General features: G+C 40.8%; 1 protein-coding gene across 2 annotated transcripts; it reads left to right on the top strand.

The window, feature by feature from the left end:
- Positions 1 to 267: 267 nt before the first annotated feature.
- Positions 268 to 14142, top strand: SAAL1 (serum amyloid A like 1). 2 transcript variants are annotated; one of them, XM_079987398.1, is made up of 13 exons: positions 268 to 363; positions 2486 to 2650; positions 3354 to 3467; positions 4415 to 4498; positions 6515 to 6594; positions 7839 to 7898; positions 8274 to 8389; positions 9074 to 9257; positions 9842 to 9927; positions 10029 to 10229; positions 12364 to 12560; positions 12925 to 13017; positions 13225 to 14142. In XM_079987398.1, exons 1-13 carry the CDS (start codon positions 283 to 285, stop codon positions 13315 to 13317), a joined length of 1554 nt encoding a protein of 517 aa, XP_079843524.1. In that variant the 5' UTR covers positions 268 to 282; the 3' UTR covers positions 13318 to 14142. The 2 variants fall into 2 exon arrangements, with proteins under 2 accessions (XP_079843524.1, XP_079843525.1); XM_079987399.1 differs by lacking the exon at positions 268 to 363 and adding an exon at positions 503 to 785.
- Positions 14143 to 27174: the final 13032 nt, after the last annotated feature.

Below are 27174 nucleotides of genomic sequence, written 5' to 3'. Positions count from 1 at the left end.
ATTAAGGAATAGACACAGCAGATAGATAAACAAGATAATAATTTCCGAAATCAAGATAAAGGGAAGTCGATCAATGTCATCAAAGTTGTATGTATTTCATGTTTTTTTTGTTTTTTTTTCTCTTTTTCTGTTTTTTCTTTTTCATTTTGTCTTTTGTATGTTTGTGAAATATATTTATGTCAAAATTTAATAAAAAATTTAAAAAAAGAAAAGAAAAAGAAAAAGTTCCAGTCAAATTTTGTGGGAGATTTTTTCTTCTTTTTCTTGGAAAGTCTGCTTTTGATGAAGGCGGAGAACCAACCAGGAAACTCCTTTCTCGACCCGACAGTTCCATTCGCACGAGGACGTGCACCATCATTGGGTGTATTTTTTTTTTTTAAAAAAAGCCTTTGCGGGGAAAGGGAAATTTTATTATTAAAAAGGGACGCCGAGGCCACCCGTTGCCGGGCGTTTCGAGAGGCCGCCGCCCGGGGGCGCTTCGTTTCGTGAGGGCGAGGCTGTGTGGCTGCTCTCCATTCCGGGCGGAGGGAGAGGCGAGGCCTGCGGCGCCTCCAGGGCCTGGCGGAAGACGCCTCAGTTTCCGAGGGCCTACGAAGGTTTGCCGCCGTCCTCCTCCTCCTCCTCCTCCTCCCATCCTTGGAGCTGCTTCATTGGCCGAGAGAGAGAGAAGGCGGGAAAGGACGGGGAGGCCTGTAAACACCGGGGGCGGCGGCGGCCGCGCGTCTCCCACGGACGGCCTGAACTTGTCGGGGCTGAAGCAGAAGACGCGGCGGCGTCGAGCCAAGGTTCCTCCTGTCGCCGCTCGGGATATATCGCGGCTCCTGTGGGAATCATTGCTGAGGGGGCGGATCCTGTCCTGGTTTTCGGTCTAGCGGGGGGGGGGGGGGCGTCTTGCCAGGGCTTAATCTGATCCCCGGAACGTGTTTTCAGTGTTAGGGCTCAGGCGAGGAAGCGCGTGAGGTGATTTAGAAAGATTTAAAAAGAGAGAAAGCTCTCATCTTGATTGCTTGGGTTTAAATAGTTTCCCTCGCGCTTTGAGGGAGAGAGAAGGATGAATAAGGCTCAGGGTGGGCGCCAGCCCCTGAAGCCGCCTGGTTTAATGGTTAGAGCTGGCGCTCATCATCATAGTGGTGCCCTCTTGTTCTTCTCTGTTCTTTTTTACTTGCACCTTGAGATGCCCTATCCAAGGGATTGTTTGGAAATGTTATTTAATTTCTAGGTAGTCCTCTCAATTGATTATAGATGTTGCGAGCTTCAGATCCAATGGGGCAGATCAGGACCGTCATTTATTTACAAATACAGTATTGATATGCTGCTGTTTCATTAAAAAGTAGCAAAGCGGTTTGCAACAGAAATACATAAAACTCCACAGTAAAAACCATATTTAAAAGTTAAAAACGGAGCAAACGTCTGTAAAACGCAGGGTTTAGGTCAGGCATAGGCAAACCCAGCCCTCCAGATGTTTTCAGACCACAGCTCCCATCATTCCTGACCACTGGTCCTGTTAGCTAGGGATGATGGGAGTTGTAGTCCCAAAACATCTGGCGGGCCAAGTTTGCTTATGCCTGGTTTAGGTACACTGCCTTTCATTCAAAGAGCTGTTGAAGAACCGGGAAGGATAGGTCTTCTGTGTCCGTGTTTTGTGTGCTTTTCATATTAAGCCCTATGGGAAAGAGTGTGCTGGTGGGAGGCCCAGCACCACATCCCACAAGATGTACCGTATTTACTCGAGTCTAATGTGCCATCGAATCTAATGGGCACCTCAGTTTTCAGAACCTTGAAACCAAAAAAAGTATTTCCTGGCAAATGTACAGTAAATGTGCCATTGAATCTAATGCACACCTTAATTTTCGCAGCATAATTTGGCCAAAAAAGATGAGCATTAGATTTGAGTAAATGCAGTAGGTTTGTCAGCAGGTGTGTCAGCATTTGAATTGACCTTGTTTCTTTTTTAATTGAAGGGCTTCCTAGGTTCCAAAGGACCACCTCCCCACTTCATGTGCCCAGTACAGTGGTACCTCGGGTTACATATGCTTCAGGTTACATATGCTTCAGGTTACAGACTCTGCTAACCCAGAAATAGTACCTCGGGTTAAGAACTTTGCTTCAGGATGAGAACAGAAATCGTGCTCCAGCGGTGCAGCAGCAGTGGTAGGCCCCATTAGCTAAAGTGGTGCTTCAGGTTAAGAACAGTTTCAGATTAAGAACGGACAATTAAGTACTTAACCTGAGGTACCACTGTACTTAATTTTTAAAAACCCACAGTGTGATTGCCGTGCACATTAACAAAACATTTTTTAAGGCTTTAATTGAGAGGAAGCGATTGCTAGGCTTTGTTTTTGGATGAAAGGAGGCACATATGCACGTATCTTTTGGATATAAAACATATTGGTCTCATCCGTGGACAGCTGTTAAGGAATAATAAGTGCTGGGATGAGCCTTTGTGGTTTTAAAATATTTTGCTGTTGTTTGTGCTCACTTCTAGAAATCTTTTGATCTGGCAGTTGGATTGTGTTACTCAAATATGGACAGGAATCCATCACCACCTTCCAGCAATGACGACGACGAGGATGTCGTTTCTGGGGATTCTATCAGAAATACAGTTTACAGCAAACACTGGTTTTTCAGCGTCCTTACAAAACTTATCGAGGTATGCTGCATACACATGAAACCACTCGTGGCCAAACTGGATGTGAGGGCAACAAACAATATCTTTGAATTGTACAATGTCTAGTTTTAGAAGCTTTTAAAATGAATGTGTATATATGTGAAAAATATGTAGTCTATAAAACATATAATGTATAAAACAGCAGGTAAAAATAGATGGGAAGAAGCCCTGTCTAAGTAAATGCTTGATCTGTTGCATCTGCAGGGAGTTGCACTAGACTAGATGATATTCGAGGTCCATTCCAACCAGTGGTGGCTGATGTCAATTGGAACTGTGAAATGTGTATTCTAAGGCTGCAGTCTTATTTGTATTTGCTTGGAATTAAGTCATGTTGACATCAGTGAGACTTGTCTTTGAGTAAAGATGGGTAGGTGATAATTTAAAATTTGCCACGCTGGTGCAAATGCAAAGTGCAATTAAATTAAAATCTTGTTGGATTTATGCTTTATTTGTGCTATCTATAATGAATAACATAATTGCTGATTTCTAGTGATAAACTTACTGCTCACACTCAGGCCGCTGAAACAGTAGTGTATTGAGGTAATACTTCATATTTGGGTAGAAGTTGCTCTTTATAGATCAAACAGGAGAAAGGTTGTGCAGTACAGACCAATGTGTGTTTGAGCTTATGGTTTATTGTGCTACTTTGGTTCCTTTGTCAGTATGTTCTTCTTTTCTTTGGAAGGTTGTTAGCTCTAAGGAAGATGAATCTGAGTTGAACAATGTTGAAGAACAATTGGAGCTAGATGAAGAACTGGAAAATGACATTTGCAAAGTATGGGACATGTCAATGGATAAGGTATGTTTTTAGTGATTTGGTATTCTGATACTTTGGATATTTTTAGTGGTTGTTACCTGTAAATTTTTGCAGATATGTATTTTGTTTTATTCTATGTTTAAGATTAGCCTTATTGTAAACAACTTCAATTTTTTAGAGTAAGATATCTATAAATTAATAAAATAAAATAAGTATATTCTGTAAAGGTTTGCAATTATCTGGGAGACGTCTGGTTTCTGTTCCTTAGATATTTTAGTGTCCGGTAAGCTTGTCAAAGAAGAATCATGCATAGCTATTGTTGGCTAGGAACAGTGTTGCTAAAATGTGTAAGCTGCGAAACTGTGTTGTTTTGTGCTATCTGTTAGCACTCTCTTTGGGCAAAATCCAGTCTTAGTCAAACTCAGAGTAGGCCCATTAAAATCTGTAGACATATTCTGAGTGTGACTAACACTGGATATTCACTCATTGTATATTGTCTTGGAAGTTTTTTTCCTGCCCTAATTTTTTTTTAAAATGTGAGGTGAATGATGAGTACCTTCTGAAATATCAATTTACTGTAGCTGGTTAAGTTGCATATCATGAGAGTTTCTTGTCTGTGGAAAAACTGCTGTCCATCACAGAGTTCTTAGGAACTGTGGGAATAATCTGGGCCAGCTCAGCAAAATACATAGGACCTTATTGGCTTTCTTACCAATTTCTTAATATCTTGTATTAATTTAAGAAGCAGTTGGATATTTTTCTATTAATGGATATATCATTATAGATAATCAATAACTTCAGTGTAGGAGGGACTAAAATGACAAGTGTTAATGCACTGGATAAATAAGAACTGACAAGATAGCTACTTATAATTGGGTATGTGTAGTGATCATCTGAATCTGAATGAAAGACTGCCTTACTTTTCAAAGTGAACTGAATTTCATTTCTCATGTAATCGTCCACTGATACATAACCATTCTTGTTTTCAGGATGTTGCTTTATTTCTACAAGAGTTTAATGCCCCTGATATATTTTTGGGTGTCTTTGCCAAGTCCAAGAGTCCTCGGCTTACTGTAAGTCATCTCTTGACTCTGTATCCTGTTTATTAATAATGTGCTTTTTTGATGCGATCCATATGCCATATGTCGGCAGGTGTAGATGAAAGGCAAAATAGAAAAGAATTGGTATTCAGCTCTACCAGTAGACAAGCCAATATAGAATCAAGGCCTATTTCTCAATTTCCAGCAGGTTTTGTTCTTAGTCACAGTTCTGCACAATATTATTATAAAACCTGATTCCTCTTAACTTGATAATCTGGCAGTTGGCCTAATGTAGCTCCCAATAAAATTAAAAGTATCTCTTCATAAGACAGTGCTGCCAAATCCATAGGGAGTGGGATTACATTGACTTTTGGCTCCTTAAATTAGGGGAACCCAGTGCTTGAAAAAGCTAGGATAATTAGAAGTTTCCTTTAATCATAGGACTGTGGGGTTGTAAGGGTCACAATGGATCATCAAGTCTGGTTTCCCTCCTAGATTGGCTCTTTGATTCATATATCATTCCTCCAAAATTATTTTTTAAAACTTCTCAGTAAGGAGTTCAACAGGCTGCATTGGCAGCTTGTGTCACTGCTGAATTGCTCTAGCAAATCAGCTGCACTTTCTGCTGGAAGGTAAGAGACCTGGCTATTTTTATTCATGTGTCAGGGTGCAGTCATGTCTCAGGCAGCATCACACTTATGGGGGAGTGAAACACATTTCACTCAACAGGGGTTAACTTCTGAATGGACGTGCATAGTATTGCACTGTCAGCGTCTTGTGGCTTAGATTGTTCCAATGCACTGTATGTGGAACTCCCAAGGAAGATGGTTCAGAAACTTCATGTGGCATGGAAAGCAGTTGCCCAACTATTGACAGGCATTAATTGGCATAGCCATATCACACATGCAATGAAACAATTGATTCGACTTCACATTTCTTTCCATGTCCAACTCAGGATGTGTATTTTAACCTTCAAAGCTTAAATAGTACTGTACCTTGTTATTTCAGGGAGAACCTCCTTCTGCATAAACTTCTCTAAAGTTTTAGATCAGTCTACAATGCTATAATGGCTTTAACACCATGTGGGTAATCTTTGGTTTGTAGCTCTAGATATTTATCCATCTATTGCTTTGGGAATAGCCCCCCTTTTTGTTATCTTTGGATTTTTCTACTGTGTCTGTTGAACTTGTTCCTGGTGTTTTGATATATATTTATTTTTAGTTATCCTTTTTTGTTTTGCTTTTGTACATTTCTTTGGAAGTGCAACCTGAAAAGCAGAATGCAGTATTCATTAATCAATCAATACATTTATACTTGGGAATAACTTTTATATTAAAAAAGTTATAGCATGAATTATGTCATATTTACTGGAAAGGATGAACTACTGTTGACTCCTTTTTCTGTAACCATCTTCTAAGCACTTTCAAATTTGACAGTATAATTTTTCACCTGTGCCAGAATGAAACACAATTCTTCAAGGCGAAAGACTTGCTGGCAATTCCCCCTCTCTTTTTTTACACTTATAAGTCTGTTTCTCAGCAATGATTGGCATAATTTGAGAAATGCTGGTGTGTGGAGGCAGTCTCTTTGGGCTCTGGGAGTTGTTGATGTAGTTCAGCTTCTTGCCTCCAGGAGGAAGGAAATAGGAAGATGAGGTGCAGATGGATTTGGGAGCTTGCTGATGACAAAGATGCTGGCTCACAAAAGCAGAACTTCCATTGATCTACTGAGTAACACACAGTGTTACTGTGCAGATAACTTTATTCTTATTTGGGAATACATAATTGGTTCATGTTCTTCCAAAATATCTTGGAGCACCTGAATCTAGCCACTGCCAAAGAAGAAGACATGGCTAAATGTTGCTCTGCTCTGAGCCTGTATGGCTGCTGAAGACCAAGCAAGGGTCAAAAGCACATCTGTCCTATTCCTTGAAACTATTTTTCTTTCTGCCACAATCTTTTCCTCCATTCTTTTTCTCCTTAAGTACTTTATGCTGATTGTAGGCAAGCTCTACTTTATGTGCTTAACCCCACTATATTGGCATTTCAGGAAATCTGTGTGGGAATACTGGGCAATATGGCCTGTTGCCAAGACATATGCTTGTCCATTAGTAAACATGAGAACCTTGGGTAAGTAGTATGCTTTGTTCTTGGTTTCTCAGCGTTTTTGAAACTGTAAATGTTTCAACTCTTAATTGTTGTTAAAGTACTAGACAGCCACATGTACTAGACATGCTCTTTATAGAGTGGGGAAAAACAGATTCAAGATATTAACATTGGTAAGACTGGACAAGAGGGTGACTGGTAATAAGGGCAAGCAGGAGTCAGATGTCTCTGTAAGTTTTTGACTTCACTACAGAAAAAGTTTTAGTGAGAGGAATGTCATTGATGTGGCAGGAGTCAGAGTCAAAGCACAAGAGTTATGGAGCAAATGTAAGAAAAGGAACTGATAGACTGAGACCTGGTTTTCTATGCATTTGTGTGGGGAGGGTGGGGATGGTGAGGGAGAGCTTGGAGGTATTGAAAGTGTGTCTGAAAGAATGGAGAAAGAATGGAGAAAGAATTGAATGTCTGAAATGTAACAGTTTGAAGGAGAACAGGAGGGAGTGTGGAAAAGAGCATAAAATTTGTACAATTCCGATTGTACTATGCACAGTCCTTTTCCAGTAGAGGTTTTTCAGCAGCTTCTAACTTCTCCGTAGTTACACTTCCTCTTTTTGTACTTAATGACACAGATTTAAAGGAGTGAATGGTTCACCAACTGCAGTTTGAGTGATAGGTCACTGGAGAAGCATGTGCTTTGCTTACAGAAGGTCCTAGGTTTGACCCTTGGCACCTCAAGATGGAACTACCCCATTCTGAAACCCTGGAGAGCCCCTACCTATCAGTCTAGACTGTACTGAGCTAGACAGATGAATGGTCTGATCCGGCATAAGGCAGTGTCCTGCATTTCTTGCAAACTCTCTGGCAATGACCTTATCACTGCTGTTCTACAATTAGCAGATTGCTGGTACAACAGACTTGTGAGGCTATTCCTGTCCATGTACAATTTTTCCCATTTAATTAGTTAGTGAATGCCAGTCTAAATGCCGTTGACAAGGAATCAAGAACTTGAATACAGAGTTGTAGGCTAGTGCCCTTTATGACTGATTGTCCCAGCTTTATAGTAATATGTGTCTCACTTCATCTTATACTTGGATAAAGAAATTCCTCCCAGCTTACTTGTTCTTTATTCTTGCAGCTATAAATATTAGAGATGTATATTTAGGAGATGGTGGCATGTGGTGACGTACGTCTGGACAAAATTTCAGAAAAATGTATGGGAAATTAATCCTCGCTGTCTCCTCTTTTTCAATCTGTTGTCATTTTTTCAGACAGATGGTGCTGCAGCGTTTATGTGATTCCGATTCCCCTACTCTCCTCGAAACAAGCAGGTAAGCTATTTTGTCAGTAACCTAAGTATTGAGTTGTAGTGCATGTAAATAAAATATTAGCAGGTGTGCTTAATTTCATGAATGAAGGCTTCAATCCTACATATACTTACTTGGAAGCAAGTGCTATTGAATACAATAGGCCTTACTTTCAGGCTTCCAAATTCTTTCTTTTCTACCTAAAATCACATTTGAACTAATACCAGTATTCCAGATTCTCATTTTTATTGTGACTCATTTACACATATGGAGTTAAAATTAATGGTACAATCCTATTACTGAGAAGCAATTGACTTCAAGTGGACTTACTTCCAAAGTTGTATCCCAAATATTGGCTTTCTTTTTTAAGTGTGATTAAGTGTGATTTTTCCCCTTTAGGTTGTTGCTAACTTGCCTCTGCCACTCTGAGGTGGCCAATATTTGGGTGGAAAGAATTCGACGAAGTCCATCAGTGTATGACTGTGTATGTTTCATCATGTCTAGTTCAACAAATGGTATGTTATAAATTAATCTGAATATTGCTCCTGTCAGGCCACTTTTTGTTTCCTTATGAAAAGGCTAGCATGTTTCAAATAACTCTTTTATCAATTGAATATTTTTATATTTCTTAAGAAAAATGTTCCAGGCATTTTAACTGAGGTATATCAATAACTATTTAACTCTTTTTGGTGAATTCTTCTGAATGCATTGTAATCATAACCAGCACAGCTGTCTCCTTGCCACTCATGATTGTAAGAGGGAACCCAATTCCATCTGGCAAGCTGCAGTGCGTATGTGGATGAAACTATCTTTGTGCTACTTTGAATACAGCCTTTAGGTGGAATTCCATGTTGCGCTATGACAAAAGTTCCATTCCACTCAAGCATTGCAGATTTTCCAGATGGAACGATCCCCCCCCCCCTTTGTGTTGTTCTGGGTGGTTTTTTGCACAAGTGGAAGTGGTTATACGTATGTACAGTTGTGGGGGGCTGTATAGAAATGTTTGAACTAATAAATAAGATCTCAAGGAGCTTACACTAAAAGTAAGTCACAATAACAGATATCACCAAAAGAAGCCAGACCCCCCCAAAAAATCAATTGAAACTGTTTTCTTTGTGTTGTTTTCTAAGAAGTGAGCAAGAGTAAATTTTATTTCATTAGTTCATCAATATATAAATGAGATTTGATCTTTGTTACAGTGGAGTTGCTAGTGAAAATAGGTGAGGTGGTCGACAAGTTGTTTGACTTGGATGAAGAATTAATGCTAAACTGGATTAAGAAAGGTTCTTGTCAGTCAGTGGAGCAGCCTGCAGATGATTCTCCAGATGAGCTTCCAAATTTCAAAATTGTACCTTGCCTGCTTGAAGCTGTAAAACAAATCTGGTATGTATATGCCCATATATGAATGCATGTGATATTGGAGCTACTTATTTACATTTTTATCCCACACTTGGCGGCATACATTGTTTCCCTTCTCCCCATTTTATCCTACTAGACCAATGTTACTCAATGAGACTCATTGATTAGGGGATTTGAACCCAAATCTCACATGTTTTAGTCTGTGTTATGCATAGTGGCTTTTGGGTATACGTGTACAATTTCATGGGTGCCCAAAATGTTATTTTTTAAAAAGTCCACACTTGACCTACCTGCCAAGGCGATAGGAAGACTGTACCAAGGGTACTCATATTTATAAGAGGACCGTCTGCCCGTAAGCTTTTTCCTTATGGAGAAAAGGAGAAAGTCTGTTCATGTAAGCAGGGAACAAGTGTACACGTCTTAACAAAAATAGCTTGTTCAAACTATTACCGGAAATGAAAACTCAAGAACCACTTGAGTTTAGCCACCCTAAGAGTAATTGACTGAGAACTGAGGTAGAAATATTGTAAAAAATATTCACTTTACATAGGCATACAGATTTCTTGGTGGTAATAGTTCTAAACATAATTTGTAATTCTTTTCTGCAGCACAGATAAAAGTTCAGAAGGGCTTGATGTTTATATGCATATCCTACAGCTGCTCACCACAGTGGATGAAGGCGTTCAAGCTATTGGTAGGATGCTTCAGTTGCACTTTATTGTAACAAATGTGAATAATTCTTTGGTAGACGTTTTCTTCAAGTTGCATGAGATATTTCTTTTTTCCATTCTGAAGTACAGACTCCTGGTAATGGAAAAGAAACTTGGACTTTGCTGTATGATCTGTTTTGTCATGAACTCTGCCAGCCCGGTGATCCACCAATTGTTGTTCATGAACAGAAGACAGTCTTGGCTTCTACTCTGTCTGTGTTATCAGCCATCTTCGCTTCACAGACTATATATGGACACAGACACGAATATATCAAGATGGAGAAAAGCAAGTGTATTTTCTTACTTACCACAAGAGCTAATATTTTAGGGATGCTAAGGTTTTTATAGAAAACAGTGGCAGTCTGGAGTTGTGGTATAGGTCAAGGTGATGGGGAATAAGAAAAAGTATATGTTCATCTAGGCAAATGTCTGTGTAGACCACAGTTGTGTGACTCCCCAGTACGGGCAAATTTGCTTCGGTGGCTGGACCCCCTCCCCTTTTAGTGTCTTACATTCCTTTTTTTTTTTTTAATGATATTTATTAAAATTTCCAATAAAAGCATACTAATACAAATACAGACAACAACAATAGAAACAAAACAAACAAACAAAAACAAGAACAACAGGTATAATTTCAAATCTTATTTTCTCAACCTATTTTCCCCGACTTCCTCATACCTCCCCGTTTTGTATTCTAATTTCATTATCCAATCAGCAAATCCATTCCCTTATTTCCCAAGAGTTTTTTACTAATTCCATTCCTTTTCTTAATCAAGATCTCTGAAAACCACATTATTTTTAGACCCCTGTCAGTCTAGCATTCATTAATCTTATAGTATTTATTAAGATAGTCCTTAAATTTCTTCCAATCTTCTTCCACTGTCTCCTTCTCCTGGTCACGGATTCTGCCCGTCATCTCCGCCAGTCCCATGTAGTCTGTCATTTTCATCTGCCATTCTTCCAAAGTGGGTAGGTCTGGTGTCTTCCAATACTTTGCAATAAGGATCCTTGCTGCTGTTGTGGCGTACAAAAACAAAGTTCTATCCTTCTTTAACACCACATGGCTAACCATACCCAGGAGAAAGGCCTCTGGTTTCTTCAGGAAGGTATATTTAAATACCTTTTTCATTTCATTATATATCATTTCCCAGAAAGCCTTAATCCTTGGGCACGTCCACCAGAGGTGAAAGAATGAACCTTCCTTTTCTTTACACTTCCAACATTTATTATCTGATAAGTGGTAAATTTTTGCAAGCCTGACTGGGGTCATGTACCACCTATAAATCATTTTCATAATATTTTCTCTCAAGGTGTTGCACGCCGTGAATTTCATACCGGTGGTCCACAACTTTTCCCAGTCAGGAAACATAATATTGTGTCCGATATCTTGCGCCCACTTAATCATAGCTGATTTAACCATCTCATCCTGTGTATTCCATTTCAACAGCAAGTTATACATTTTTGACAAATTCTTAGTATTGGATTCTAACAGTTCTGTTTCCAATTTTGACTTCTCCACCTGGAAACCAATTTTCCTATCCAGCTTGTAAACCTCCATTATTTGATAATAGTGAAGCCAATCTCGTACTTTGTCTTTTAAATTCTCAAAACTCTGCAATTTCCACTTATCACCCTCCTGTTCTAGAATTTCACAATATTTTGGCCATTTAGACTCCATATTGAGTTTTTTCAATGCCTTTGCCTCCATTGGTGACAGCCACCTTGGAGTTTTTTTCTCCAACAAATCTTTGTATTTAGTCCAAACATTGTACAATGCTTTCCTGACAATATGGTTTTTAAAGCCTTTATGAACCTTAACCTTGTCATACCACAAATATGCATGCCATCCAAAAAAGTTATTAAAACCTTCCAATTCTAAGATGTCTGTGTTCTCCAGAAGCAGCCAGTCCTTCAACCAGCAGAAAGCTGCTGATTCATAGTAAAGTTTCAAGTCTGGCAGGGCAAATCCCCCCCTTTCCTTTGCATCAGTTAAAATCTTAAATTTTATTCTGGGTTTTTTGCCCTGCCAGATAAATTTAGAGATATCTTGCTGCCATCTCTTAAAACACTCCATCTTGTCAACAATTTGCAATGTTTGGAACAAAAATAACATTCTAGGCAATACATTCATCTTGATAGCTGCAATTCGACCAAACAAGGAAAGCTTCAAATTTGACCAAATTTCTAGATCTTTTTTCACTTGATTCCAACATAGTGTCTTACATTCCTTAGTTGGGGAATAATTCTTTCAATCCTTGGAATGTTCATTGTTTTCATTATAATAAAATATGTAGAGACACATTCCATTTTTCATCAAAGCTTTCACATCTCAAAACCTTTAATTACTCTATTACTTAGGGCAGATTACCAAAAATGCTAGTTCATACGTCCATAAAGTTTTTTCTTGTTTTACCTGTCAGATATGCCTCTGATTGATAGCCTGATTAGAGTCTTGCAGAACATGGAGGAATGTGGGAAGAGATCTGTAGAAAGCTCCAATAAACCCAAGTCAGAGGAGGCCGAGAAGTTGGGAACAGCTGAGGAGGATTTTCATTTTAAAATCTTGAAGGACATCTGTTGTGAACTACTGTCCAATGTGCTTCAGGAACTTTCTAAGGTAACAGGCATATGAACCTATAGATTCATGTGCTTTTTGTCTCTGCTCTGATTTTATCACTAGTGCAGTGATGCCCACAATCATCTTTTATATGGGTTACAGCGTTCATTTTGAAATGTTTTCCAGGGTATGGTAAATAACCGCTTGATCACCTGGGCTCCATGTGTGCATTGTCATCATGTGGAGCTTTTCATGGGAGCATGTTAATTTGTTGTCATCTTGCATTTGAACTGCATTGCCAGCATTTTATTATTTTATACAGTATTATATGAGCATGTTCATTCAGTTGGATAGCAACAAAATTCTACACACACACACACACCCACCCATATTATATGAACTAATAATATTTTGGTGTTTCTAGGAAAACATACTGGAGGGGCTCAAGCAAAGCTATCTGAATGAACAGAAATGTTCCTGTGCATTTAAAAACCTTCTCCCATTGTATTCTTCTCCGGTATGTATGATCTCTAAAAATAAACAAAAAACTGTTGCCCCCAGTAGGTAAATGCAACCCTCAGGCCAAAGAAGGTTAGCCACACCTGATTTAAATAATCCATTTGAGTTGTTCATTAATCTTATTCAAGATGCATGCTAAATAGCCTGGCAATTCCTGTGGTTCACCTGACTCAACTTGTTGACACTTGTATTTTATTTTACACAGGTAGAGAATTTTCTTGAAGTGCTGAATGAAGCCGATCAGGTCCTTGCTGACAACTTAAGAAAAGCATTCCCAAGCTTGAGACTTCAGGCATAGGAGCATATTAATTTTTTTACAGGAAGATTTGGAATCATTCATTCCTGCTTTAAGAAAGCAACATGTGAAGAATAAAGAAGTGTGCGTTATTTCTGAAGCATATTTGCAAGGAAACTCAGATGAACACCTTCATAAAGCAAGAATGGAAGCAGTGGAGAAAGGCATACAATGCAGACTTTAGGAGAACTTGTTTTCCAGCTGCAGTTCTAAGTACTGTACTTGAGGGGGAGTGCAAGCGTAGTTTTATTTGTTAGTAGCCATTGAGGTTGTTTGTCTCAACTTAATTGACAAAATAATTGAAGATGCTTCGTTTATTTTGAAACAGCTTGTATGTAGTTTTTAAAAGTTAACTGTTGGGTCTGTGCGTTTTCTGCAGCAGAAGCTTGAAAGGCGGAAAACATGGCTGCCTTGGCGATGGCCACCAAGGGCTCAGGGCGGGTTTTCTGCCTCTTTGCTGGCGTAAGGAAGGGCGCTGTTTCCTCTGGTGTAGTTCATACAGTGAACAGTTGTCCAGTAAGGCAGGTATGCCTGTGTCAATGGACAATCCCTGTAAGGAGCCTCCAAAAAGTGTGTCTTGTGTGGGGTGACTGTTGACGACAAAAATGTACGCTTTTATCACAGATTATTTCGCCACACACTGGTCACATCTTTGGAAGGCATATAACAGGCTTACGTGCGAAGAAACTACGAGAGGTTAAGAACCCACAAATGGGATTTATGTCGGTTATATTTAAGGACCTAACATTCCTCAGCAACCCTATAGTATGTAGTATCAAATATGCAGAATGAATTAACTGTACTTAATAAAACTGATTTTGTAACTGATTAGTACTCATTATTGGTACATCCTTAAAAAACAAACCGCTGGCACCTCAGATATGATCCTAATGTTAATTCTGCTGTATAGAGAGTACAAAGGTTTGCCACGTGAATAGCAGAATGCTTCTCTCCTGCACAAATAATCATGATGTCATTCTTCAAATGGCTGTCATTTTGTATGCAAGGTGGAAAACATGCTGTCATAAAGTGATTTTTTTAAAAAAAAACTTAACTGTTAATGGTAATATAAATTACAAAAGAATTAATGAATAACTGGATTCCTATATGGTTGCCATGCTCTGTTTTCTCCTTGCTACAATGCCTGTTTTAGGCATCATTGCATTTCGCTATCATAATAGTAGTAAAGCAGTGCATTGCTTTTGAGCAGGTCAGACACTGAACAATTAATTAGATGCCATTATTGATACATAACATGCTGTTTTTCTAGCAATGGAGGTGATGAAATAATAAATTGTTACTATTGTAGTTGTGGCTTTCTTGTGCAATTGTAGCACTTCAAATTGCACATTTGAGATGTACACATGTTCTGAACAACATGCTCCTGCCTTGCATGTTGTGGATTTCAGGGGGTACATGGTAATTTTTTTAGATGTGCCTGTTATGTGCAGCTGTCATGTATTCTAACTGAAGATGCTGTAGATTGAAGCTAGAGGTTCACACAGGAAAAGCATGCAGTTATCATTGGGCTGCAGCCCAGACCATGCTTCAGAGTTCAGTTTGTTGTAGTTACTACAAACAAAACAAGCTGACAATATTTAGGGTAGGTATCCTTACATCCTTCAGTGCACATAGGATGCAATCTATAGAATCCAAAGGCAGTAGCACACTGATTTCAACAAAGCAAGACCAGTAGTAATTTAATTGTGAAGCTTGAAGTTTGTATTTTATCTATTTACCTTAAAGATTTCCAAAGAATTTTATCCTGTGTATTCTACCGATCATGATTTTAAAATCATGTGAAAATCAAGACTCGGCTGGGAAGGAATGTTGCTTTCTTTACCTGAGGTCAGAATCATTTCTCCATGATAGATGCAATTTCTCAGATAACTTTGACATACCATGGAAGCAATAGGAACATGAGAGAAGAAAAATCCTTTTGGTTGCAGGTTTACAATTCTGCATACTGGTCATGTCAGAAAGAATTTTCACTGGTTCCGATCTGACAGGGTGTATGCTAAGTAAATCTGACATGGTATAATTTTGTTTGGAATAATACTTGGAATAATATTGGTCTTTGGAAAGAGGATGCCCTTTAGAGAAATGGAGTTACTTTGCTCTAGCAAAGTTAGCAATATGTTGTTATCTGCATAGAAACATTCTAAACTAAATAATAATTAGATATTTAAACTAGCCTTTATGTATAACCTACAGAAGCAATAAATCACACGGAGTGCTCTGTATTAGAAGAAACAAGGCCTGCTCGTGGGAGCCAGGCCTAATGAGCACAGCAACTCTTGGTAGAACTTGCCCTTATGAGGCAGTTGTGGAGGCTGGAAACCCCCAGCTTCCTACAGCTGCCTAAATCTCCCCCTGGTCCTTCCCAAACAATCTAAGACTACACTCACACATCTCTCTACTCTGTCCTCTTCATGTCTCTTCTGATCCTGGGAGACCAGGGAGGCGGGGAGCTTCTTGCAGCAGGAGGAGATAGCATGGCTTCTTCACCTGACCTCTGCCTCTTGGCCTTCCTTCTCAGATTCTGATTCACAGACTTTCCCTGCTCACTAAACCTTGTTACCTCTTCAGCTTCCTACATCTCTTCCCAGTCTTCTCCCTTGGATCATTCATCACCATACCGCCACCAATCCCCTGGATCTGAGCTTTTTTTTCTTTCCTTGGGGGTTCGCCAGCTGGTGCCTATCACAATTTCTCTGTGTCCAACTGGTCCATGACATTGCCTCACTTGCTGGCTACCCTTGACTGGCAGCATCTCTCCACAGAGTTTCAGGCAGGAGGTCTTTCCTCAGTTTGCTACATTTGGTCTTTTTTGGTGAGGATTGAACCTCCAACCTTTCTGTGTTCAAAACCTCTGTTCAACTGAATTCGTTCATTCCCCCATCTTGTTGGGGGTCTCATGATTTAGAGCAGTGTTTCTCAAAAATGAACCTCCAGCTGTTGTTGGACAACAACTCCCATCAACCCTAGCTAGCAGGACCAGTGGTCAGGGATGATGGGAGTTGTAGTTCAACAACAGCTAGGGACCCAAGTATTTCAGATGAAAATGCATATTCAGACCCAACTCTAAAGCTTGTTTTCCTTTCCTTTCAGTTGGAATTGGATCTGGCCCTGCTGGGTGGGTTAATGTCAAGTCATTTTTTCCACCTTCGTTGGGGGCAAGGTACAGACACCCCGAAGCACACTTAAATGTTCCCCAACCCTGTGGAGGTATTGAGGAAAGTTGAGTGCATTTTAATTCATGCAGAGAAAGAGCATTGGGAGTGGAGGGAAAGGAAGGCCTACGTGACAGTTTAATGGTGCCACAGAGAAGACTATTGGGCATAACACCAAAGTGCTGAGAGCTGTTTTTAATTTTTTCACCCTGCTGTTCTCTTAAGGCAGGGATGGGAAACCTCTGACCCATTTGGCCCAACCCACCTGCCAAATTTGCCTCCTGGACCTGAAAAAGTTCCCCACTCCTTGGAATTTTAAATTTTTAGTTGGTTTCTTAAGAATCCCAAGATAAGAGAAAATCTCTCTTTCTTGCAGCGAAGTGGAATGTAACATGATACAGACTGCCTTTTAATTTGGGCCCTGAGCTTGTATCAATATTATTTTGGTTGTCATGCAGGGTATTTTCAACAGCATGTGTAGAGAAGTAGTACATTTTAAAGGCCATCTGCTGTCCCTCCTCAAAGGGGAAATATTTCTCAATTAATTAATTCATAAAAAATATATTTCCTGGTCTGCTGTCCAAACACAATTTCCCTATCTACCGTCAATAGGGTGGTAATGAAATTCACAAGAAAGTCTGTACATCCTTTTTATGTTGGTCTACATCACGGATGCAGCCTTGTGTGAAATCTTCAATAGGCAGTGACGTCAAAGACGGCGATGATGATAAAGTCTCTTTATCTTTTAAAATCATGCTTATTTTAAGAACTTTCCATATTGCATTTCATTTATCACCATGGAATCATTCAGGAGCAATTTTATGATAAATTGTAAAGAGTCATTGTCTCTTGACAGCAGGATGGAAACACTGGTCTAGGAATTTTTGATCCATTGCTACAGGATGTTTCACATATGCAAATCAATGGCAAGTCATGGTGTGTCGGAGTCTGTGTGTACTTCAGTGGTCAGCAAACTTTTTCAGCAGGGGGTGAGTCCATTGTCCCTCAGACGTTGTGGGGGCCTAGACTATATTTTTTTTTGGGGGGGGAACATGATGCAAGAGCACCATGAGCCCCGGTGGCTGCTTACCTGCGTCTTGTGAGCAGCAGGGGCTGGCAGTGGAGGGACGATGAGCGGTGCACGAAAGGGCTCCAGAGAGGGGCTGCTTAAAATGGCGGCCACCCGAGTGCTGCTGCTGCTGGCACCAACAAAGCCTACCCCCCTTCCAACTCTAGGCAGGGTGGAGAGAAGCCAGGAAGAGGGAGCAAGGAGGCTCTGGCGCCGTGTGAGGGAGGGAGAGGAAAAGAACGTGCACACTGGTGGTCCATGTGGCGATTCCTGGACCATCCGTGGGCCTGATCTGGCCCACGGACCTTAGTTTGCCTACCCATGGTGTACATTATATTCATGCATTGAGAAGCTGTTTCTCTAGTTGTGGAAGCACTTGGCACTAGGCCCATGTTGTTTACATGTCTTGACCTTGGCTGCTGCTTTTCGGATCACCATATCCATGATTTTGCTGCCAGAGAAAACCAGCACCGATGGCTGGGAGACCAGTTGTTCCCTCCCAAAGGTTTAATGTCAGTCTTCTTGGAAACGGTTACAAGTGTCATTTATGGAAACCTGGTGCAGTGTTGATGCAACCCTCAATGCACCTTCGAAGTGACTGAACTTTTGTTCAGACTCAGAAAGTAGACGTTCAGAGAAACATGTCAGATGCTACATAGCCCAATGTTGATTTCCCTTCGATGGGGGAAAAAGCTGCAGAGAGCTTTCATAATATTATTAGCTTGGCTGCTCTGGTTCTGGGGTTTACTCAGATTTGAAAGAAGTGGAGTTAATTAAAATTAAACAAAGACCTTCTGTCCCTGCCTGGTTGGGTTCCTTTCCTCTTTCTCTGAGATGACAAAGAAGCTATAAATATAGGGAGCCCTGCTTTGTGTTGTCCTGTCAGGCAAGAGTAATTAAGGAAGCATGACGTCCAGGTGCAGTGTGCTCAGTGGATGGCTGGGGAGGAAATGGGACATGTTAAAATTGGCTCAGTGAATCTCCAAGCACACATGATATAGTGATAGGTTATAAAGATGGGGAAGACAATACTAGTTTAGGTAGCATCCACTTGGCAGTGTCATACTGCTTTGGACAATACCCTCCCCCAAGTGGCCTACTGTAACAAAAAGCTCAAATCTGTTTCACTTGAGTACATTGGTACATTAATGGTTTTTTTTGTTTGTGTGTGCACTTACAAAACATAAAACAGAATGGTAACTAACAAGTTACTAACACATTCCCCATGGGCAGCTCCCAAGCTGGGAGAAACCATGAACCAGAAACTCAAAAAATGGTTTTTCAACACCTTTTGCACTCCACAAGTGACTTCCTCCATGGCCATCGGGGTCGGATCTGCTCTGCTCCTCTTTTTTGTCATTCTGTCCATCTTCCTTCCTTCCTTCCTTCCTTCCTTCCTTCCTTCCTTCCTTCCTTCCTTCCTTCCACAGCTTTCCCTTCTGCCTCCTCCTTCCCTTTTTCCTCCTCCTGCAAATCTCACCTGCTCTCTCCAACTTTCTTCTTTCTAAGCCTCACTGGGCCATCTGCTCACACTTCTGTAGGGCTGCTGCGACAGCCCACACCAGGAGCCAAATTCCTCCACTGAGGTGCCCAGAGGAGCCTGAGTGCCGTGCCCAGTCACCCAGAGCAGCAGAGGAGTGGCCCAGGAACGTGTAGATGGGCAGGTGAGCTCCTAGCCACTCTGAGCCAGAGTAGAGATGTGTGATTTTAGCACACCCACCCACGCCTGTGTCCTTGGCAGGGGCCAACTCATGATGTCTTCTTTGATCTCTAGGTTGCCTCCATGTTATCATTTGCCAATACAGTAATGCACAGGGTCTCCCTGACATCAGATTTTGCTCACGCTACGCTGAAAGGAAAAGCAGAATCCCCCTAATTAGCTGCATGGATTATATTACGAGTCACATTTGAGAAAGCTTTGCTTTGATGCTGTCTAATGGTTTGTTCCATTTCAAAGCTCGCCTAACTCTTATGACAAGTTAAACAAAACAAGTGAACATCTGTTGTGAGAAGGCTGCAAGATAAATGGAAGAAACCTGAGACATCACAAAATTGCAAAATGACAGTTTGTAAAAAAAAACAACCAACAGCCCTCACTCTGAGCTTTGTCAGTGTAGCATGAGACTAACTTCCTTTTTCTCTAATGCTGATGTATAAAGCTGCATCTGAGTATCAGCGGTAAAAACATTTTCTCATCCTAGAAGTAGTATTTGGCTTTATGTACAAATGAGCTGTGCCTAGATATTACAGTCCACAGAATAATAATGTAAGGCCGCAATCCTAACCATGTTTACTCAGAAGTAAGTACAAATCAGTTCTATTGGGCTGCCTCCCAGGTAGGTGGGGTTAGGAGTACAGCAATTTTTTTTTTAAAGAAAACAAAAATGAAAAACAAAACAAGAAAAAATAAAAGGTTCAATATTACCAGAATATTTATATTCTCAATATATGATGAAGCGAGTCTATCCACAAATCTCTTTCTAAAATATAATCATGAAAAAATATCAGTTTAGGTCATTAATGCTATATCTCAAATGCTAAAGCAATTCAGAAGGAGCAGAAAGGAGTTTTATGTCCACAGCCCTCACCTCTATTTGCTAGAATACTGACCTGAAAATTTACTCAAAGCTAACATATTGTGTAAGTCAGTTACATAGCTACATAATTTTGTGAACAATAGAGGAATATGGTTTTTTTTGTTCCATTTGATGTCCCATTACATCTTTAATGGCTCTTAATTCTTCTCTCCAAAATGTAGTACTAATAGGTCTAATCCTGAAGATATAAAAGCAATCCATGTGTACAACAGAACATCTCCAGAGGACAGCTAATTTTGTGCGATATAAAAAGAGGTTTATCTCTTAAAATACAGTAATATGGGAAGAGTTCTATTAGAAATGAGTTCACATTACTGTTTGTATAATATTGTTGAATATACCACTTATTCAAAAGTGGTTTACAGTACAAGTATAAGGCCAATAGACACACATAGTTAAAATACACAACAAAACAATTTCATTCAAATGTTAAACATCCACTGTCAGGGGCTCAGGAGCAGAGGCACAGGGGAGAGAGGAAACGGAGAGCGAAGGGGAAGAATCTGAGGGCAGCGTAGGGGAGTATGACAGTGGCCCGAGAGATTCCATGAGCCTCTCCAGCGATTCAGAAGATTCCCAGAAGGGGCCGCTGATGGCCAGGGCAAGGGGGGTCCCAGGAGGGACGCACCAGAAGCAAGGGGCCAGCGGGGACTCCCAAAGCAGCAGCTGGAGATCAGGACCAGTTTCCCCACCAGAGCGTAGCGGGGGGGAGGAGTCCCATGTATCAGGGCCAGCGTCTCCTCCAGTAGGGAGAGAAGATGAGTCAGGGCTGACCACGCCTCCATCGCTGAGTGAGGGAACGGAGGGGAAGTCAGGTCCAGCTAGCCTCCCCGAAGGGGGAAGCAGTGACAGGAGCAGTGTAACGGTCAGGAGGAAGGTTGCCGGCTGGGCGCGCGCGCCAAGTTCAAATGTACAGGCGCGCGGGACAGCAGAAGACCCGAATGGGGAACCAGGTCCTAAAGCCCGCCGGAGGCAGGGGGAAGACTCAGGGGACTCAGCGTCAGAAGAGTCTAGAAAGGGCAAGACCCCAGTGGACAGGCGGACCCAGAGGAGGAAAGAGCAAAGGAAGAGGTGGAGCAAGGCTAGAGTCTTAAACTGGTGTTTGGGGGGAGGAGATTCAGACGGAGCTTCAGCGGTCTAGACTCCAAGACGTAGAGCTGCGCGCTGCGGCTTTGAAATCGAAACTGATCTTCAATAAAGACTTTTGTATATAACAAGAACTGGCGTTGGTCCTTTGTGAGTGGGCCCTCGGGCAGCTCTGACATCCACAATTAAAATATGCAATGAAACAGCACAACAAATTGGTTCTAGAGCAGGCAGTGACTTTCTCTTTCTGGCTCTGCTTAGAATCATAGAATAGAATCATAGAATCATAGAGTTGGAAGAGACCACAAGGGCCATCGAGTCCAACCCCCTGCCAAGCAGGAAACCATCAGAGCACTCCTGACATATGGTTGTCAAGCCTCTGCTTAAAGACCTCCAAAGAAGGAGACTCCACCACACTCCTTGGCAGCAAATTCCACTGTCGAACAGCTCTTACTGTCAGGAAGTTCTTCCTAATGTTTAGGTGGAATCTTCTTTCTTGTAGTTTGGAACCATTGCTCCGTGTCCGCTTCTCTGGAGCAGCAGAAAACAACCTTTCTCCCTCCTCTATGTGACATCCTTTTATATATTTGAACATGGCTATCATATCACCCCTTAACCTCCTCTTCTCCAGGCTAAACATGCTCAGCTCCCTTAGCCGTTCTTCATAAGGCATCGCTTCCAGGCCTTTGACCATTTTGGTTGCCCTTCTCTTTTTTTTTATTTTATTTATTTATTAATTTTTTAGAAAAATTTTCTTTTACAAATTTCAATAACACATTTCACATACACTATAATGCCAAATTCTTTTGGACTTCCCCCCGCTCCCTCCACAATCCTCATAATTTTATATTTATTTCACATTTCCTTTATAATTGTATTGCCAGTTAATAAATCTTTACAACTCTTATCCCTCTCACAATACCCTTTCTCATCACAAAGCCTCTTTAAATCCAACTAGCGTTGTCTGTTCATCACAAATATTTTCCAGATAAATCGTAAACTTTCTCCAGTCCTGTGTGAACTTGTGATCTTTCTGGTATCTAATTTTCCCTGTCAGTTTATCTAGTTCAGCAAAGTCCATCAATTTCCGTCTCCATTCTTCCAATGTTGGTAATTCTTCTTGTTTCCATTTTTGAGCCATTAAAATTCTTGCCGCAGTCACCGCATATTGAAAAAGTTTATAATCACTTCTATTAATTTCTCTTCCTGTAATTCCTAACAAGAAAGCTTCTGGTTTCTTCACAAACGTGTATTTAAACATCCTTTTCAACTCATTATATATCATTTCCCAGAAGCCTTTTACTTTCTTACACTCCCACCACATATGATAACGTTCTAGTTTGTCAGTGTCCTTCTTGAACTGTGGTGCCCAGAACTGGACACAGTACTCCAGGTGAGGTCTGACCAGAGCAGAATACAGTGGCACTATTACTTCCCTTGATCTAGATGCAATACTCCTATTGATGCAGCCCAGAATTGCATTGGCTTTTTTAGCTGCCGCGTCACACTGTTGGCTCATGTCAAGTTTGTGGTCAACCAAGACTCCTAGATCCTTTTCACATGTAGTGCTCTCAAGCCAGGTGTCACCCATCTTGTATTTGTGCCTCTCATTTTTTTTGCCCAAGTGCAATACTTTACATTTCTCCCTATTAAAATTCATCTTGTTTGTTTTGGCCCAGTTCTCTAATCTGTCAAGGTTGTTTTGAAGTGTGATCCTGTCCTCTGGGGTGTTAGCCACCCCTCCCAGTTTGGTGTCATCTGCAAATTTGATCAGGATGCCCTTGAGTCCATCATCCAAGTCGTTGATAAAGATGTTGAATAAGACCGGGCCCAAGACAGAACCCTGTGGCACCCCACTAGTCACTCTTCTCCAGGTTGAAGAGGAACCATTGATGAGCACCCTTTGGGTTCGGTCAGTCAGCCAGTTACAAATCCACTGAGTGGTAGCTTAGTCAAGACCGCATTTTACCAGCTTCTTTACAAGAATATCATGGGGCACCTTGTCAAATGCCTTGCTGAAATCAAGGTAGGCTACATCCACTGCGTTCCCTTCATCTACCAGGCTTGTAATTCTGTCAAAAAATGAGATCAGGTTAGTCTGACATGACTTATTTTTCAGAAATCCATGCTGACTATTGGTGATCACAGTATTCATTTCTAGGTGCTCACACACTGTTTGCTTAATGATCTGCTCCAGAATCTTCCCTGGTATTGATGTCAGACTGACTGGGCGGTAATTATTTGGGTCCTCTCTTTTCCCCTTGAGTTAATATTTTTTTGCTTGAGTTAATATTTTTTTCTGTATCTTCTAGATGTGTGGAATTCTGGGGAAAGAATCATTTCTGAAATTTGACCCAAGGTAAGAAGAGAAATATTCTGCTCTGGAAGACAGTGGTGGCAAGACCTCACCTTGGGGGTTGTTTGGTCATCTTTGTGGGCGCTTTATTGCAGCTGGTTGATTAGAAACGAGGAAGATCATACATAGATTATTTTTAAAAATAGCCAGAAAAGAACTTCCTGCTTTGTTAGAACTGGCAGGGCTTTGAACTGTAATTAACCAGATCATTTAAACTACAAAGGCTGGTCAGTCTCTTTCCCTTGATGTGAACATGTTGCTTATAAGCTTTTCCCACTCGGCTTATTATAGTGAAATATTCAATAGGAGCACCTACTATTTACGGTAATTATGACTTTGATTATTTTGAGTCCACGTAAAAGAACTGAATATATTACTGCCATTCTTCGTGCAATCATAGGGCTTTTTGTTCCGAATTGCATCTACTTACATTTAGTAAAGTTTTCTCCTGAGTTAGTGTGATTAGCAGTGTTTTGTTTTGTTTTTAAGAAAAACGGTGCTGCCACTCACCATGAAGTTGTTACAGGAAGTGCCACACCTTTAGCATTTGAGAAAGAAAAAAGGTGCTGGTATTGCATACCATTGAGTACCCCCAGAAAAAGCACCAGATTAGGCTTGCAACCTTAAATGCACAGTCCTAGGTCTTACAGTTGCAATTAACTGCCTTGCTCTGTGCTGTGCTGTGCTGTTTTATGATATTTCTATTGTTTTATTGATCTCTTATTGTTACCCACTCTAAGATTGCTTTTTGGTGATGGACAGGATATAAATGTTTTCAGCAAATGAACAAAAATAAGAAGTTACTCTTCTGGAAGCATTTCAAGTTGCTTTCTTTATGTTGCTTCTCATGGTTCCAGCCGAGCACAGAGCAGAAAGCTGAGAATACAGCGAGAATTGGGCATCTGAGTGCACTTGAAGTCCTAAATCTAGATATTGAGTTCTTCAGGCACTGCCAAGTTGTCTTGCAAACATATGAAATGGTTAACTACGGTTTGAGTTTTACCCCTACTCTTTGCTCCATTTTAGAAAACTTTGAATAAACCTGGCCAATGCAATAAATGGACAATATGTTTGCTCAGTCCAGTCATTCATCACAGCCCAAGTACTGTTTGACTTGTATTCAAACGATTGCTTAACTCCACATGAACAGAATTACTTCTCCAAACAGATGCAAAGGCAAACATGTAAAGTGAGATCAGGCTATGGATGGATGTGTTTTGCTAGATTTACACAGTGTTTCATGAATAGATGTTACTCAGCTTCGTTATTAACCATTCATTGTACTGATCTTCATTATTTTGGGATATTTAACATAAGAGGACCACTGATGGATCACACCCAAAGGCCTGTCTAGTCCAGCAGCCTATTGTCACGAAGAATAATCAGATAACTATGGGAAAATCACATCAGAACATGACCATAACAGCACTCTCCTCAATTATGCTGCCCAGCATCTGGTATTCAAAGGCATACTGCATCGCTAGTAACCACAGATACCTTAAACTCAATGAATTTGTCTAAGCCCATTTTAATGCCATCCAAGTTGGTGGCCGTTCCAGATTTTGCTGTATTTCTCTTCCTTTGCTAGGTCACCTTATGCAAAGACACCCCCCCCCAATTCCTTCTCCACCTGCCATTTTGCAGGTATGTGACTTTTTCCAGTGTATATGTCATCTGCCTTCTCTAGAACCACACTTAACTTAGCCCCAGAAGGAGGCTATCATTAAGTACATCTCCAGTAGATGTGCTGGTTTAGCCAGTGGTTTCCTGCATCTCCATCATTCATCGTCTGGCAAAAGACCTGTTTGAAGGTCAGTGGTATCCAATATGACAGAAATGCACAGTTTCTGGTTTAGAACCACAGTGCTGCATTTTGAAGATGCTAATCGGGTCCTAATTGGAATTGGAGGTATTATGCTTCCTCCAACCTGTTTTTGCAAAAGGCTTAGGACTTCACCTGCTTTTGCCCCAGAACCTTGGGGATTTTGTCCTAATTTACCTCCATGTGGCACTCAGCTCACATGAAAAGGTCGGACATGTGCAGACTAGGGAATCAAGATGACTGGAGGGACCTCTTCTGTCAAGAGAAATGATGCCGTAAATTTGCTCAGACCTTTGGAGCACCTTTTATTTCTAAAACAGAATAAAGCTTACTCAACAACACAGATGACCTTGAGAGGTTTGGAAAGATTTTACACCTGCCTGATTATCTCCCTTCATTACAGTAGCCCTGCGGTAATTAATCTTGCCTTCCAGTGACTAAAAGATTAATTTCAAAGTAGACTCTGCAGCAGTACAGGTTAGGGGGTGTTGAGTTGCACTGAGGGTGTTCCCAGGATACCAAAAAGGCTGCCCTTGCCCTTGTTTTTAAACCAAATAAAGGGAGAAGTACAGTAGAAAAGAATGTCACATTCAAAACACATTGTTTGCAATACTCCTGAGGTACATCTTTAAAAAATAAGATACAAAGAAATTTAGTTTAGAGGTAGAGCACATACTTTGCAATCAGGTGGTTTTTCGTTTCACCACTGCCATCTCCAGTTAAAATAATGAAGTAGAATAATAGAATCATAGAGTTAGAAGGGACGCCAAGGGTCATCTAGCCCACCCTCTGCAATGCAATCCTGCCCACATCTGGGAGGGCTCAAGTCTAGCATGCAGAAGACTCTGTGTGAGATATTGGAGCTCTGCTGCTAGTTAAAATAGACCTGGGGTCCCCAACCATTTAGGTCTACTGGCCCAGTTGGCTTCCTGAGTAGTTGATATGGGCACCACCCTCTCTGGCCACTTTTCTCCCCCAGGTCAGCCTCCCTACCAGAGACAGAAAGAGACTGTGTGTGTGTGTGTGTGTGTGTGTGTGTGTGTACACATTTTGCTTTCCCAATGAATCTGGGTAAAAGTCCTATCTAGTAGAATTAATATGAGCCTTGAAAAACCCATAGAGATGAAAGAGGAAGTGGGAAAGAGTGCCATTCTTCCAACTTCTTCCCTCGTATCTACTGAAGGCAGAAGAAGGTAATTGCCCTCACCACCTCATGCGACCAAACAGGCAGGGAGTGGAGAGGCTCAGAAGTTTCACAGATACAATACTAGAAGATTATCACTGTGTTTGCAGGAGCCATGCTGCCAACCCCTGCAGTAGAGTTTTGAGCTAGATGGACAAATCGTCTGACCTGCTTAAAGGCAGCTTCCTATGATCTTAAGCTGCCAACTCACCCTTTCATTTACTGACAGAAAGTGCAAGTGGCAAAAGAATAAGTAATACAAAGTACAGAGATCTATACTACTTGAATGCATGGAAAACTAAATAATCCACTGGTGTAAGGTTGTTTTGCTCCTTAAATTCTCAGGGGCTAACCCAGCCAGATGGGTGGGGTATAAACAATAAAATTATTATTATTACCAACTGCACTTCTGTGAATCAGCATCTTTCTCTGCATATAAATACCGACTGAAGAGGGCTGAGAAGGTTTATTTAATGAGACTAATTGCAGGGGGATAATGTAATTGGAAGCTGAGCTTCTCAGAAAGGGTGTTAGCTGTGGCCTGTGGCCAAAGGTTATGCATCCAAGCTGGCAC

The sequence above is a fragment of the Podarcis cretensis genome (assembly GCF_951804945.1).
Source record: "Podarcis cretensis genome assembly, chromosome: 1".
Lineage (NCBI taxonomy): Eukaryota > Metazoa > Chordata > Lepidosauria > Squamata > Lacertidae > Podarcis > Podarcis cretensis.
The sequence above is the reverse complement of the archived record's forward strand: the minus strand, read 5'-3'. Positions and strand labels throughout refer to the sequence as shown.